Source organism: Phocoena phocoena, chromosome 15 (genome assembly GCF_963924675.1).
Source record: "Phocoena phocoena chromosome 15, mPhoPho1.1, whole genome shotgun sequence".
Lineage (NCBI taxonomy): Eukaryota > Metazoa > Chordata > Mammalia > Artiodactyla > Phocoenidae > Phocoena > Phocoena phocoena.
Window position 1 is genome coordinate 35,701,824 of NC_089233.1, and position 13,566 is coordinate 35,715,389.

Consider the following 13,566-nt stretch of genomic DNA (forward strand, 5'->3'; position numbering starts at 1 on the left):
AGCCCAAGTCAGTGAGAGCTGGGTGCTGACGACCAGGTGTCTGACAAGGCATTGAGTCCTCCCAGCTGGAAAAGCCTCTGAATCCGTAAGAAAGAGAACACAAACCAACAATGACATACTCACAGCCTTACTCTCAGTTCCTACCAAAACACAGAGCATTTCCTGTGCCTTTTCCGTTATTTCACAAGCTGCTTCTTAGTCTTCCTCTGGGCTCCAGGACAGACAGCTGCTTCTCCCCTCAGAAGCCAGACAGTTGCCTCCAGCCTCTCCTGGTCAACGCCATGGCCAAGACCCGTAGTGACCATCTGCTGTACTCCCTGGAAGAGCTGGTGCCCTATGACTTTGAGAAGTTCAAGTTCAAGCTGCAGAACACCAGCCTGGAGAAGGAGCACTCCCGGATTCCCCGGGGCCAACTCCAGACAGCCAAGCCAGTGAAGCTGGCCACTCTGCTGGTCACCCACTATGGGGAGGAGGACGCCGTGCGGCTGACTCTGCAGGTCCTGAGGGCCATCAACCAGCACCTTCTGGCAGAGGAGCTCAACAGTGCAATCGGCCCAGGTAAGCGGCCCCATGCGCCCTCCTCCCCCACTGCGACTGCTGGCTGTTTGCAGAGTGGGGTGGAAGATACAAGAGGGACCAGTTCGGCCAGTGCGTCCTGACTTGGGGGTTAGGAGTCCGAGGTCTGCAACAACCCTGGTGACTTTAGCCAAGCAAGTCCTTTCCCGCTCTCTGGTCTTGGAAGCTGGAGTAAAGCTAAGGCTCTCAATGGCTTTTTTAAAAAAACCCAGAAGCATGAGGTTCTGACTATGGGGCAGAATCAGGAAAGGCAGGAGCTGGATGTCTGTTGGTAGAGAATTCCTCACTTCATTTGTCATTAACACTTACCTACAGATGAGTATCTTTGGATGAGCAAGAAACTAACCACTCCTGTCAAGAGGGTTGATGGGTAATCTCACTGTTATCCACTTCATTTCAGTTTTGAGTTCTTCTCTAACACGTTACAAAGATATTTTAAAATTCTAAAAGGACTTTTTCCTTCCTTTTCTTTTCCTTCCTTCCTTTCCTCTTTGTCTTTCTTTCTCTCCTTCCTTCTCTCTCTCCCTTTTCCTTTCTTCCTTCTTTATTTTATTTTTTTTTTTTTTGCGGTACACAGGCCTCTCACTGCTGTGGCCTCTCCCGTTGCAGAGCACAGGCTCTGGACGCACAGGTTCAGCGGCCATGGCTCACGGGCCCAGCCGCTCTGCGGCATGTGGGATCCTCCCAGACCAGGGCACGAACCCATGTCCCCTGCATTGGCAGGCGGACTCTCAACCACTGCGCCACCAGGGAAGCCCCTCTTCCTTTTATTTTATCTTTCTTTCCTTTTTTCCTTCCTTATCCTTCTTCTGCTACTCTTTTGCCGTAACTTTCTGATTTTATTACATTGTGATCAAAGACTGTGGCCTATTTGATTTCTGCTTTTAAAGACTTTTTTTTGGACATTTGGGGTGGAGGGGCTAATCTGTGATCAGTTTAAAAAACTATTTTTCGATGTTTGAAATTTTCTTCTATTTCTAGACTTTAAGAATACATTAGGAATGCTTTCCATGTGCTTCTATGAGGTAGAAGAGTTTACATAACATAAAAATTCTCTGCTCTTTGAAAGAGTGATAAAGCTAAACTGTAATCTGAGTCTGGTGTAATTTGATGAGTAGAATTTTAAAATTAATTTTTTGTATTTTAAAATCTGGTTATTCATCTCTTCAGGGTTTCTTACCAGTTCTTGAACCAGTTTTCATAACATATTTTTCCTAGAAAGCCAATAGCGAAGTGTTTTAAGCAACTTTAATTTTAATAAGGGCTTTTCAAACCAAAAATTAAGGTGCTAATTATAGGTTATTTTCATTTCTTTATTAAAGTAGTGGTTTTCAAATTGTATCCCAGGAAGACATTTCAGGGATTCTTTAGAATGTTAGCAAATACTTGATTCAAATTTTATTAACTAACTTACAAAACTAACAAATTCATATTAAAATGAGTGATTAACCAAATTTTAAAACATTGGAGGCCATCAGTGTGACAGTTCATGCTTGAACTCCTTTTTATGGAGACCCTGGAATTCAGCCCTTCCTGTCATTTCTGTTTAATTAAACATTGTTCTGAAATTTCCAGGCAAGCTGTCTTTTAAAAAAAATTACCATTGGGCTTCCCTGGTGGCGCAGTGGTTGAGAGTCTGCCTGCCGATGCAGGGGACACAGGTTCGTGCCCCGGTCCGGGAAGATCCCACATGCCGCGGAGCAGCTGGGACCGTGAGCCATGGCCGTTGAGCCTGCGTGTCTGGAGTCTGTGCTTCTCAACGGTAGAGGCCACAACAGTGAGAGGCCCGCGTACCGAAAAAAAAAAAAATTACCATTTACACTTATCTGTGTGAGTTAGGATTTTCTTCACTTCATGAAACCAAAGGGGGAAAAAAAACCCAAAATAAATTAGTTTCTGAAGTTTTCACTGTCCTTCATGACCCCGATTTCAATTTTTTGTGCTGATCTTTATTGACTGAAAGTGAGTTTTGTAGATCTGTAAATCGCACACAAATGTATACCCATAAATTAGGGTTTTCACTTATATATTAAGAATTCTATGTAAGACCTTATATTGGAAACAAGTTCTCCTGCCTAAAAAGTTTGAAAAGCACTATTTCAGAAATAAGATAGCAGATAATTAGTATGTTCTTATTTAATGGTAATTGACTGCTGTTGTCTAGAATGTCCTGAGCTTCTCTAATTTCCAAAGGGATTCTGTCTTCTCTCCCTTCCCCCAAACCTTGAACCTGAGCACTGGACATTTTCATGCCTTTCCATCTCATTGTCTTTTCAGGGTGTCAGGTAAAAGAAAGTGACACAGACAGTTCAGCAATGTCTGGTTCCTCTGGGGAGATTAAGCCCAAGAGTCTGAAGATACCAGATAGCCTGGAAGGTGACAAGCAGCGACAAAGTGGTGATGGGGCTGGCTGCCCACCATCCATCCAGCCGGAGGCTGGAAGGGGGCCCCAGAAGAAGCCTCTGGGCAAACAGAGAGATCAGAAAGGCTCTGAGCACCCGGATGTGCAGGGCAAGCCAGGGGCCAGGAACACAACTCTGTCTTCCAAGAGAAGCCCCTTTCCCAGCAAGCCACAGGGGGAGAAGGGGAGCAATGTGGGGGTCAGGCTGCGCAGGAATGCCAGCTCTGCAGGAAGGCTCCAAGGACTCTCCAGTGGGTCGTTTGCTGGGTCCCTGGGAAGGAGAGAATTTAAGATATCTGAAGCATATTTACCTTCAGGAAAGAAGCGACCCAAAAGTCTTGAATTTACCATTTCTTCAGGAGAGACAGAACCTCTCAACCCAGAAACTCTTCTGCTTCAAGAGAAAATGAGAAGTGAGAATCCAGGCTCAGCAGCCACTCTGAACACAGGGGCTACTGTGGCTGCAGAGAAAGGATCCAGGAATCCAGAACATGCCATAACTCTGGAGGGGGTAGCACTCAGGAATACACTTTCCAGTGTATCATTGGCTGGAAAGAAGATCTGGGAGCATCCAGAGTCCACAGTACCTGCAGAGAAGAGTGGAACTGAGGCTCCAAAGACCTCTAAGGCCTTGGAGGAGGTGGTAGGTGGTGTGCTCCATGATCCTTCAAATCCAGAAGTCCCTCCATCTTCAGGTAAGAAAGGACCTCAGAATCCAGAAGACCTGGCATCCTTAGGAATGATGACCTTTGCAGGTTTCCCCCTGCAAACCTGCTTTTATCCCCACTGTATTCATTTCACTGGATCTCTGGGTCCCCCTTGAGGTCCTCCACCCTTTGAGAATCTGATGTAGGCTCTGAATCCTGAAAAATGCATATCTGCACATTTTCATAAAAATGTTGCATACATTTCAGTTAGTTCTTAGACACTCTAAAGAAGTCCTTCTTTAGAATTCCCAAGGGCTTCAAGGACCCCAGGTTGAACATCTGAGAAAGACTGGGTACAAATATCACCTTCTCACAATACCTCATGGCAGTATGTCATGGGGCTGCGATTCTGCTATTCGCCTCTGTCTGGGCAGGGAGGGAGCTGTTGGCTAAAGTCCTAGGTCTCTTTTACTAAAGAGGCAGAAATTAGGATGGTGATGGGTTGTGAATGACAGAAACGCCAAAATAACATAACTGAAACAAGATAGACGTTTGTTCCTCTTTCACATAAATGACACACAGGTGGTCCAGGACAAATGTGGTACACCGTGGTCAGGAACCCAAGCTCCTGCTGCTTTTCTGCTCTATGGAGTTTGCTCTCAAGGTTGTGGTCTCAGATGGTGGCATCCTCATTCCAGGCAGCAGGATGGAGGGACAAAGGAGAATAGTATCACTTAGGGAAGGTTTTCGGAAGTTTCTAGATGCTGCTCGTGATGCCTCCATTTACTTCCTCTTAGCCAGAATGTACAGGCACGTCCTGGGTTTGGTTCCAGACCACTGCAATAAAGAGAATATTGCAGTAAAGCAAGTCACATGAATTTTCTGGTTTCCTGGTGCATATGTTTATACTATACTATCATCTATATTAAGTGTGCAATAGCATTATGTCTAAAAAGAAAAATGTACCTACCTTAATTTAAATACACTTTATTGCAAAAAAAAACACCTTTATTGCTAAAGAATGTTCACCATCATCTGGCAACACAGCGTTGCCACAAACCTTCATTTTCTTAAAAATGAAAGAGTCTGTGAAGGGCAATAAAGTGAAGTGTAATGAAGTGAGGTGTGTCTGGAGTCACATGACCACATCTAACTGCAAGGGAGGCTAAGAAATGTAGTTTTTTTTGGGTGGTGGTGGGGAGCAGCCATATGGACAGCAATCAATACTATCACAAGGGAAGGAGGGGAAAATGGTCACTGGGGAGCTCGCAATCTCACTTGCAGATGTGATATGAATTCCTGGGGCCCTCCAAGAGGAGGAGGCAGGAGGGGACTCATGGATTGAGTGCGTTTCTATTCCTCCTGTATCTCCTGTCATTTCTGCTTTATGAAGCTGTGCTATGGTCTTGGGGCAGAGCTGGTCATAGCTGTAGGTCATCATGGTGGGCTATACCCTTCAGCCTGTAAAGTCCCCTTCTTTACTTTCACTTCATGCTTCCTGAATCTGGATGTGAGCAGTGGCCCATTCATTCCTTCATTCAACACGCACTTCCCAAATGCTCACCACATGCCAGGGATTCTGCTAGGGGCTGGGGGTCTGGCCATGAGCGAGTCACCATCCCTTGGGAGCTCTACTCAAGTTATGAGCAGTCTAGGTGGTGGTTAAGTGGCAAACACCAGTCGGAATGTCTTACTGTCTTTATATCACCTGTTATCAGCGTGCGTGCAGGAAGAAGGCATAGAATTTGTAGCAAAAGGCCTTTCTTTAGGATAAATGCCCAAGAATTCCAATCCTCAGGACTGGTATGAAATCTGTCCCTTAGCCTTCAGTCCCAGTGGCTCCTTTGCTACTTCGCTGGAGGGAAGTCGGGGGAGGACAAGCTAGGGAGGGGCCTCAGTCTAACCGAGAATGTACGTATCCCAGGCACGGACTCTCGCTGTGATTTGCAGCATTCCTTGGTAACATCTTGGGTTTGTCACTCATGAGATTTTTCCACTGCTATGTCCCCAGGGAGACTGCAGGACAAGGCTGTGTGTCGCCTTTGCTATGCCCAGGAAGGAGACCCGGTTGGTGGCAGCTGCGTGCATGTTTCCTGCAGCTGCTCCGTTGCTTCTAGGGATCCTGAGGTCTCACGTGGCTACTCATCCAGCTGCCCTCGGTGCCAGGACTTACTCCCGGGGAAGAGCCATGGAAGCCTCGAGTGGCAGGAGGGCCTGCAGATGGCCAGCCTGAGCCCCAAGTCCCTGCCACAGTGTGAGCGTCACATGAAGCAGGTCCAGCTGCTCTTCTGCGAGGACCACGGGGAACCCATCTGCCTCATCTGCAGGCTGAGTCAGGAGCACCGAGGCCACCATGTTCGCCCCATCGAGGAGGCCGCCCTGGAATACAAGGTAGGGCTTCCTGCATTGGGGTCCTTCTCTGCTGGGCACTTGAACACATCGAGGCTTGCTTCATTTCCTCCAAAACCCTGGGAGTTGGTGCATTGGCCAGCATCTTTGGGCTGTAAATGGCAAACACAATACAAAGTAAGCCAGCAAAGAGGGATTTACTGGTTCATGTAGCTATAGGAATCTAGCTTTAGGTATGGCTGAATCCAGGCGCTCACAAGAGGTCATTAGAAATCTTTCTCACTGCCTCTTGGCTCTGCTTCCTTTGGTGTGATGGATTCATTCTTCCTCTTTCCTGGGTACCTCTCCCTGTGCTCTTGGCTTCCTCACCTTCAGCTTTATTCCCTGAAGCAAGTTTTCCCATCTAGAGTTGGCACCAAGATGGGAGGAGCCAAGTTCAAGCTTTGACAAGTGCTCGTTTTTTCCAGAAACAAATTCAGAAGCAGCTGGAGCATCTGAAGGAGTTGAGAAAATCTGGAGAGGAGCAGAGATCTCAGGGGGATAAGAAGACAGCAAACTTCCTGGTAAGGCTAGGGTGGTCTGTGGCCAGTCTTTGCCTGGATTCACCCCTGCAGAAGGAGGGAGGGAACCGAGAGTGAGCAGGGGTCCCTGATGTCCTGTACTGGTTCACAGGGAAGCAGAGCTGATCACATAGTTAGAATCACCTGCTCTTGGGGGGCAGGGAATAACAGGTGTCAAAGGATGAGCTTGTCCCTGGGGAGGGAAACCACCTCCAGCAAGAAGTGGCATCTCCCAGGACCCTGTCATGCTTTCTTAGACTCACCACAAAATGGTTTAGAGAAACGAATGCCAGTGGCTGTAGCTGAGGAATGGGATTGAGGAAAGGGGAGGAGAGACTATTCAACTTTAAATACTCCTCTGTATTGTTTTTATAATTGTTGTTGTGGTCTATTGTACTTTTTTTTTTGTACAAAAACCATGTTGATTTTTAAAATTCAAATGCTTAGACATTTTCTTTAAAACTGTGGTTTTAAAGAAACGTCACAGATCTCAATAAGTACAACTTAGTGGCCTTCCTGTTAAGCTGTTGTCCAGACTCAGATGCGTTAGGTTGCTCCTGTTTTCCCTGCATGCGAAGGAGCCTACCCCCAGAGCCTTGATTTATCTGGTGCATTTCTGTTGGTTGGATCCTGTCTCCCACTCTGAGTTCCAAACTTCTTCAGGGACCCACCACACTGCAGTGGGAAACAGGCAAAGATAACAAAGGGCAGAATGGAAGGAGGGTGGCATTGGTCCAGGTGTCTGACTTTTGGGAAACTCTTGAGTTGTAGTAAAATGAAAACCCTTTCCTATAATCCCAGGTGGCTTGGAACTTGTGGATGGAGCAGAGGTCAGGGGTGCCCCCCCAAGGAGGGTGAGGCAGGAGCCTGGGCTGATCAGGGAAACCCAGGGAGACAAGAGGGTTCAGCCTTCCCTTAAGATACAGTGACACGGGCTCTGTGGAAAGGAGATGCTGTTTTCAGGTCTTCGCCTTCTCCTCCTCCTTTTTACAATAATTAAAAGAAATTTTTTAAATCATAGGGAAGGGGTTGGGAAAGCTCTTCTTTACAGCAGAAACCCAGATAAAACAAGTATAGAGGAATAATTGAATTAGAAAATTTCCACTATACAATTGACACCGACAGGGATCAGCAACAGATACTAAAATTTTTAGAGAAAATCGTAAGAGAACAGGATATTTACACACTCTCAAAGTACCACTCCCCAAATTACTTAGGAATTATAAAGGAAATAATATATACTTACAGTTGCGATATCTGGTAGACGCTTCCTTAACCAAGCATCAATCCTAGTATGATTATAATGATGATGGCAAACTGGACAGTCTTTGCCTCCCAGTGGGGTATGCTAGAAAGAGCATGGCATTAGGTCTATGGTATTCTTGCCCCAAATGTTTCTCCTGAATTTAATCATGAGAAAAATTATAAAATTTTAGAATATAGGCCATTGAATGAGACAACTGACCTGTCCTCTTAAAAAAAACGTCCACGTTACTGCCGTCAACAACAACAAGTGTTCCAGACTCCATGTTTAGGAACATCACATTGGAAACTTGAAACTGGCCACAGTGGGAATATCAACACCACAGAAATGGCAAATACCACAGCCCAGCCTTGGTTGATTGTTTTGTTGATTGTCTAGACTTAGAAAGTGTTGGAGAAAGTGTGACTTGTGCAGACCAGATGCACACTGCGGTGCTCCATTCTAAAGACTGAGAGAACACTCTTCTGCACCTGAAACCCAGGACGTGATTCAGCAGGGTTGCTGATGTCACAGAGGAAGGAGTGAGATTCCACACACATCGAGTTTATAGTCTTATTCCTTAATTACAAGAAAATACCAAGCAACATCAGAACCACTCTCGTATGTCGACTAAGGGACTACGGTGGGTGGAGGAACAGGAGCCGGGCAAACATCCACAAAGCATCCTGTGAGGCCCTGGGCTCTCTGGAATTTACACGAGAGTTCTGTCCACTAGTATTTTTTGTTAATTGTGTGTATCAGTTTAGCTAATAAATGAATGTGCCCATATTAAAAACAACAACGACAAAAGGTGAAGAAATTGTTTTGGTTCAAAAGAACTAAAGACTTAATCCTGTCCTTTTGAGCCAAAAATGAGATTTCTTCTGTCCAGTCCTAGTAGATCTGAAGGGCCCTCTCCCTCCTTGGAGGAAGGAAAGATGCCCTAGAGCCACTTCACATGTCCACAGAAGCTTTTTAGTGATGATGAGAAAGAGGACGGCAGAAGAGGTCATGGTTGGCCAGTGTGCAAGAATATTGGAAGTCAAGTTCACTTGCGTTCAAATAGATGGACTGACTGACCCCTTTCAGGGCAGTGTGAGACTGTCGGGGAGTGGAGAGAACTCTCCCTCCTGGAGACTTTGTGGTCCTGACCTTGTCTGTTTATGACTCCAGACATATGCAATCCTCATGCTGCCTTTCAAGGAAGGAAGAAGGTGACACCAGTTATCTTAGTGTTCTGGGGCTGCCCTTGCAAAGTACCATAAACTGGGCAGCATAAACCACAGAAATGTACGCCTCCCACAGTTCTGGAGGCAAGGTGTTGGCAGAAATGCTTCCTTCTGAGGGCCGTGAGGGAAGGCTGCTCCAAGGCCTCTCTCCTTAGCTTTTAGGTGTCTCCTTCCCCCTGTGTCTCTTTACATGGCATTCTCCATGTGTGTGTATCTGTGTCCAAATTTCCCCACTCCAGTGGCCCACCCCACTCCAGCACGACCTCATCTTAACTAATTGCATCCTCAATGACCCTATTTCCAAATAAGATCATATTCTCAGGTACTGGGGTTAGGACTTATAACACATACATTTTGGAGGGGACACAATTCAATCCATTTTACCAGGTTTTAGGGCATTTTCCAAAAGCCAACCTTTTCTGGAAGGTTCCAGCCCATTTTGCCTCCTACTCTGGAATTCAGGCCTCCAAGAGGCTGAGGAAGCCTGCTCTTACCCACCTCCAGGAGGTGGGCTTCTGCGGGTTCCCTGGGCACACACGTCTACCTCACCGCATAGGCCCCTACACCTCCCTGACTTCTGTTCCCCAGAAACAAGCTGAAACCCAGAAGCAGAGAATCCAGTACCAGTTGGAGCAGTTATGCCAGTTTTTAGAGCAGCAAGAGCAGCTCTTTGTGGCCTGTCTGGAGGAGCTGGGCCAGACCATTGGCCAAGTCAGGGAGACATATGGCACCCGGGTGACAGGGGACATCGCCCTTCTCGACAAGCTGATTGGGGAGCTGGAGGCCAAGCAGTGCCAGCCAGAATGGGAGCTTATGAAGGTAAGTGTGGCTGGGCCTGGCTTTCCCCCATCCACTGTGTGCAGTAGGGTGACATGGGCTCCCAGCACTGCCATCAGCTCTGCCCAAGCCAGTGGGTGAGGCCCTTAGGGCCAGGGGCGGGACTTGGTCTTGGTGACCCACAATGCTCAGGCCCCTTCAATGAATTCTCAGGAGCCCAGGATGGCCCAGTATCTAGGGGATCCTGTGACATCTCCCAGAAGAGACCAGCAGAGTTTGGGTACAGTTATGTGCAGGCCCCAGCCAGGGTGCCACCTCAGCAGATTAGAATTAGAACTGGGGAGAGGTGCCCCATTTTTGCTGACACTGTGGGGCTGGGAGCCCAGGAGGGGAGGCCAAGGAGTCAGTACAGCCCCTATGAGACTGGTAACAGAGAACTTCCCTCTTTTCTCTCCTAGGATGTCAGAGTCACCCTGCACAGGTACCAAGAGGTCCCCTGATGATCCCTTGGGTGTACTGCAGGAAGCATTTGGGGAGGCAGAACTAGGAGGGAGATGATCCCAACCCGGGGCCTGTGGCTCCTCCCTGGGTCCTCCCATCTCCTGCAGCTTCCGAAGGTGAAGGCCTTTCTGGACTTGTGTAGCAAGAATGGGAGCACAATCAGGAGGGGGAGCATGGGGTCAAAGACTGGACCAAATGAACATGGCCTGTTGTGTGGTGGTGGCTTCATAAGAAACCCCCCCTAACAGACTGTGTCCCATGCAATTCGCCTTATGAAAACTGTTCCTGCAGGAGTGCTTGTGGCCACAGTGAGGGAAGCACTTTCCAGGAGTGGATCTGCTAAGCCCAGCAAGCCGGGGAAGGGAGGGAAGAGGAGGGGAGGGGAGGGGAGGGGAGGGGAGGGGAGGGGAGGGGAGGGGAGGGGAAGAGGCTGGACCTTCCAATCGCCTGGGGGAGCTTTACAAAATCCTGTCATCCAGGTCCCCGCAGACATATTAAACCTGGATCTTCAGGAGCACAACCCAGGCATCAATTTTTTAAAGTATTTTTTTGGTGGTAAAATATATATAACAAAATTTACCATTTAAAAATGTACAGTTCAGGGCTTCCCTGGTGGCACAGTGGTTGAGAGTCCGCCTGCCGATGCAGGGGACACGGGTTCGTGCCCCGGAACAGGAAGATCCCACATGCCGCAGAGCGGCTAGGCCCGTGAGCCATGGCCGCTGAGCCTGTGCGTCCGGAGCCTGTGCTCCACAACGGAAGAGGCCACAACAGTGAGAGGCCCGTGTACCGCAAAAAAAAAAAAAAAAAAGTACAGTTCAGTGGCTTTAAGTACATTCGCATTGTTGTGCAACCATCACCATGATCCATCCCCAGAATTTTCTCATCTTCCCAAATGGAAACTCCATACCATTAAACAACTCCCCAATCTCCCCTCCCCCAACCCTTGGCAATGACCATTCTACTCTCTGTTTATATGAATCTGACTACTCTAACTACATCATATAAGTGGAATCATACAATATTTGTGTTTTTCTGTCTGACCTACCTCACTGAGCATAATGTCTTCAAGGTTCATTCATGTTGTAGAATGTGCCAGAATTCCATTTCTTTTTAAGGCTGAATAATATTCCATCATGTGTATATACATTTTGTTTATCTATTCATCCATCAGTGGATACTAGGTTGCTTCTACCTTTTGGCTACTGTGAATGATGCTGCTATGAATATCGGCATACCTATATTTGTTTGAGTCCTGCTTTCACTTCTTTTGGGTATATCCCCAGAAGTGGAATTGCTGTATCATACAGTAATTCTATGTTTAGGCTTTTGAGGAACTAGAGTACTATCTCCCGTGGTGTCTGCACCATTTTACATTCCCACCAGCAATGCTCAAGGGTTCCAATTTCTCCATATCCTTGCTAACACTTGTTATTTTTTATTTTTTTTAAATAGTAGCCATCCTAATGGCTGTGAAGTGGTATCTCATTGTGTTTATTTTTCTCACTTAATATTTTTATTTCAATAGAAAGAAAAAGACTCAGGGAAGTATAATTAATTTGACATAAGTAATTCTGGGCTGAGCATTTCAACATCAGTACCACTTTATGGCCATTATCAAAACTCACTGTGATTTTGATACCAGTGGTTTTTTTTTTTTTTTTTTTTTATGCGTTACGCGGGCCTCTCACCGTTGTGGCCTCCCCCGCTGCGGAGGACAGGCTCCGGACGCGCAGGCTCAGCGGCCATGGCTCACGGGCCCAGCCGCTCCGCGGCATGTGGGATCCTCCCAGACCGGGGCACGAACCCGTGCCCCCTGCATCGGCAGGCGGACTCCCAACCACTGCGCCACCAGGGAAGCCCGATACCAGTGGTTTTTAAAACTCCCCCAGGTGATGCCAATCCATGGCCAGAGTTGAGGACCAGTGTTTAGAACTTGAAGCCCAGGGAGAACTTTCTTTGAGAAGCCAAGGCTGGACTGGGTGTGCCCTGTGGAGGCTGCACCTCCCTTCCAGCTCATGAGACCCTGGGCTACCCCCACACTCCAGTCCTCTTTGGCCAACAATCTTTTGTCTCTAGGGCCAAGAAGGTGACTGTCCCTGAGCTGTGGGCCACCCCTCCAGAGGTGAAAGAAAAGATCCACCTGCTCTACCAGAAATCAGAGTTTGTGGAGAAGCGCATGAGGCACTTCTTGGGTAGGTGGGCTTGTGGGAAGATGGGAGGCGCCTGCTCACCTCCTCCCTGAGAGCCACGTAGCCTGGAGCCCCCTGGTGTCCCTTCTCCATCCCCCACGGCCTTTCTGACTCTGCCTTCAGCCCCTCCCACACCTGTCCCTATCTGGGAACCTAACTCAAACTCCTTCTCCTTTTAGAAACCCTGCGTTCAGAAATGGAAATGTTCAACGGTGAGTCCGGTGGTGGTAGTATGTGTTGGCCAGGGATTACTGCAATTTTCCCTTGTGCTGTTGATTTCTGGGAATTATTTAGAAAAGAGAAAACACCTGTAACAAAGGTGGAAGCAAACATGACAAGTGCTCACAGGCCCTGTGCCAGGGTCACTGACTGTCAACTCACCAGAGTACAGAGTATCCAAGGCAGGCCTGGGTACCAGAGAGGAATGGGGTTATATCCAAGCAGAGGAAGCCGAGTCCTGAGCAGGGAGAGGGAGTCACTGTCTTTCCTTGTTGTGGGGACCAGGGTAGATTTAGCCCTCTGAATGGAAATGCTCAGGATTTTTCCCATCTCCTTTTCTCTGTAGTTCCAGAAGTGACTGGTGGTCAGGCACCCTGAGGCAAGTAGACTTGGCCTGCTGGGTCCCTGTGCTGTCCCCCGGTGCATTCCAGAAGAATGACCCTGTCCACGTTTCTTGGATGTGGGGAGAACCCTGTGGGGATGTTGCCCATGGACCTCAAGCTAGGAATTCTAATTCTCTCTGCAGTTAATGTGATTCTGGAAGCAGAAGCTGCCCACCCCAACCTCATCTTTCATCTTCTCTGATGACTTGAAGAGTGTGAGACTTGGAAAAAAAGTGGGACCGTCGACCTGCTAGTCCAGAAAGATTCTATAGCTGAATCACTGCCCTGGGCTCTCTGAGTTTGCTCTCTAGCTGCCATTACTGAGAAGTGAAGGTGGGAGACAAGACAGGGTGGGTCCTGGGTGTCTGCAAGGCAGCCACGAGCAGCAAGGGGAATATGGCTCTCTCACCAGAGAATAGTTATTGGGTAGAAATGATGATGAAGTAAAATGAGTGCCAGGCGTCCAACTTTCCCTCCACCCGGATGAGG

The 13,566-nt window shown here is 47.7% G+C and overlaps 1 protein-coding gene across 1 annotated transcript; it reads left to right on the top strand.

Annotated features, from left to right (window-relative positions):
• Positions 1-272: 272 nt before the first annotated feature.
• MEFV (MEFV innate immunity regulator, pyrin) lies at positions 273-13,072 on the top strand. The gene is made up of 9 exons (XM_065893668.1): positions 273-558; positions 2,854-3,672; positions 5,636-6,015; positions 6,441-6,536; positions 9,594-9,824; positions 10,241-10,263; positions 12,363-12,478; positions 12,655-12,687; positions 13,041-13,072. Exons 1-9 carry the CDS (start codon positions 282-284, stop codon positions 13,070-13,072), a joined length of 2,007 nt encoding a protein of 668 aa, XP_065749740.1. The 5' UTR covers positions 273-281.
• The last annotated feature ends 494 nt before the right edge of the window (positions 13,073-13,566 follow it).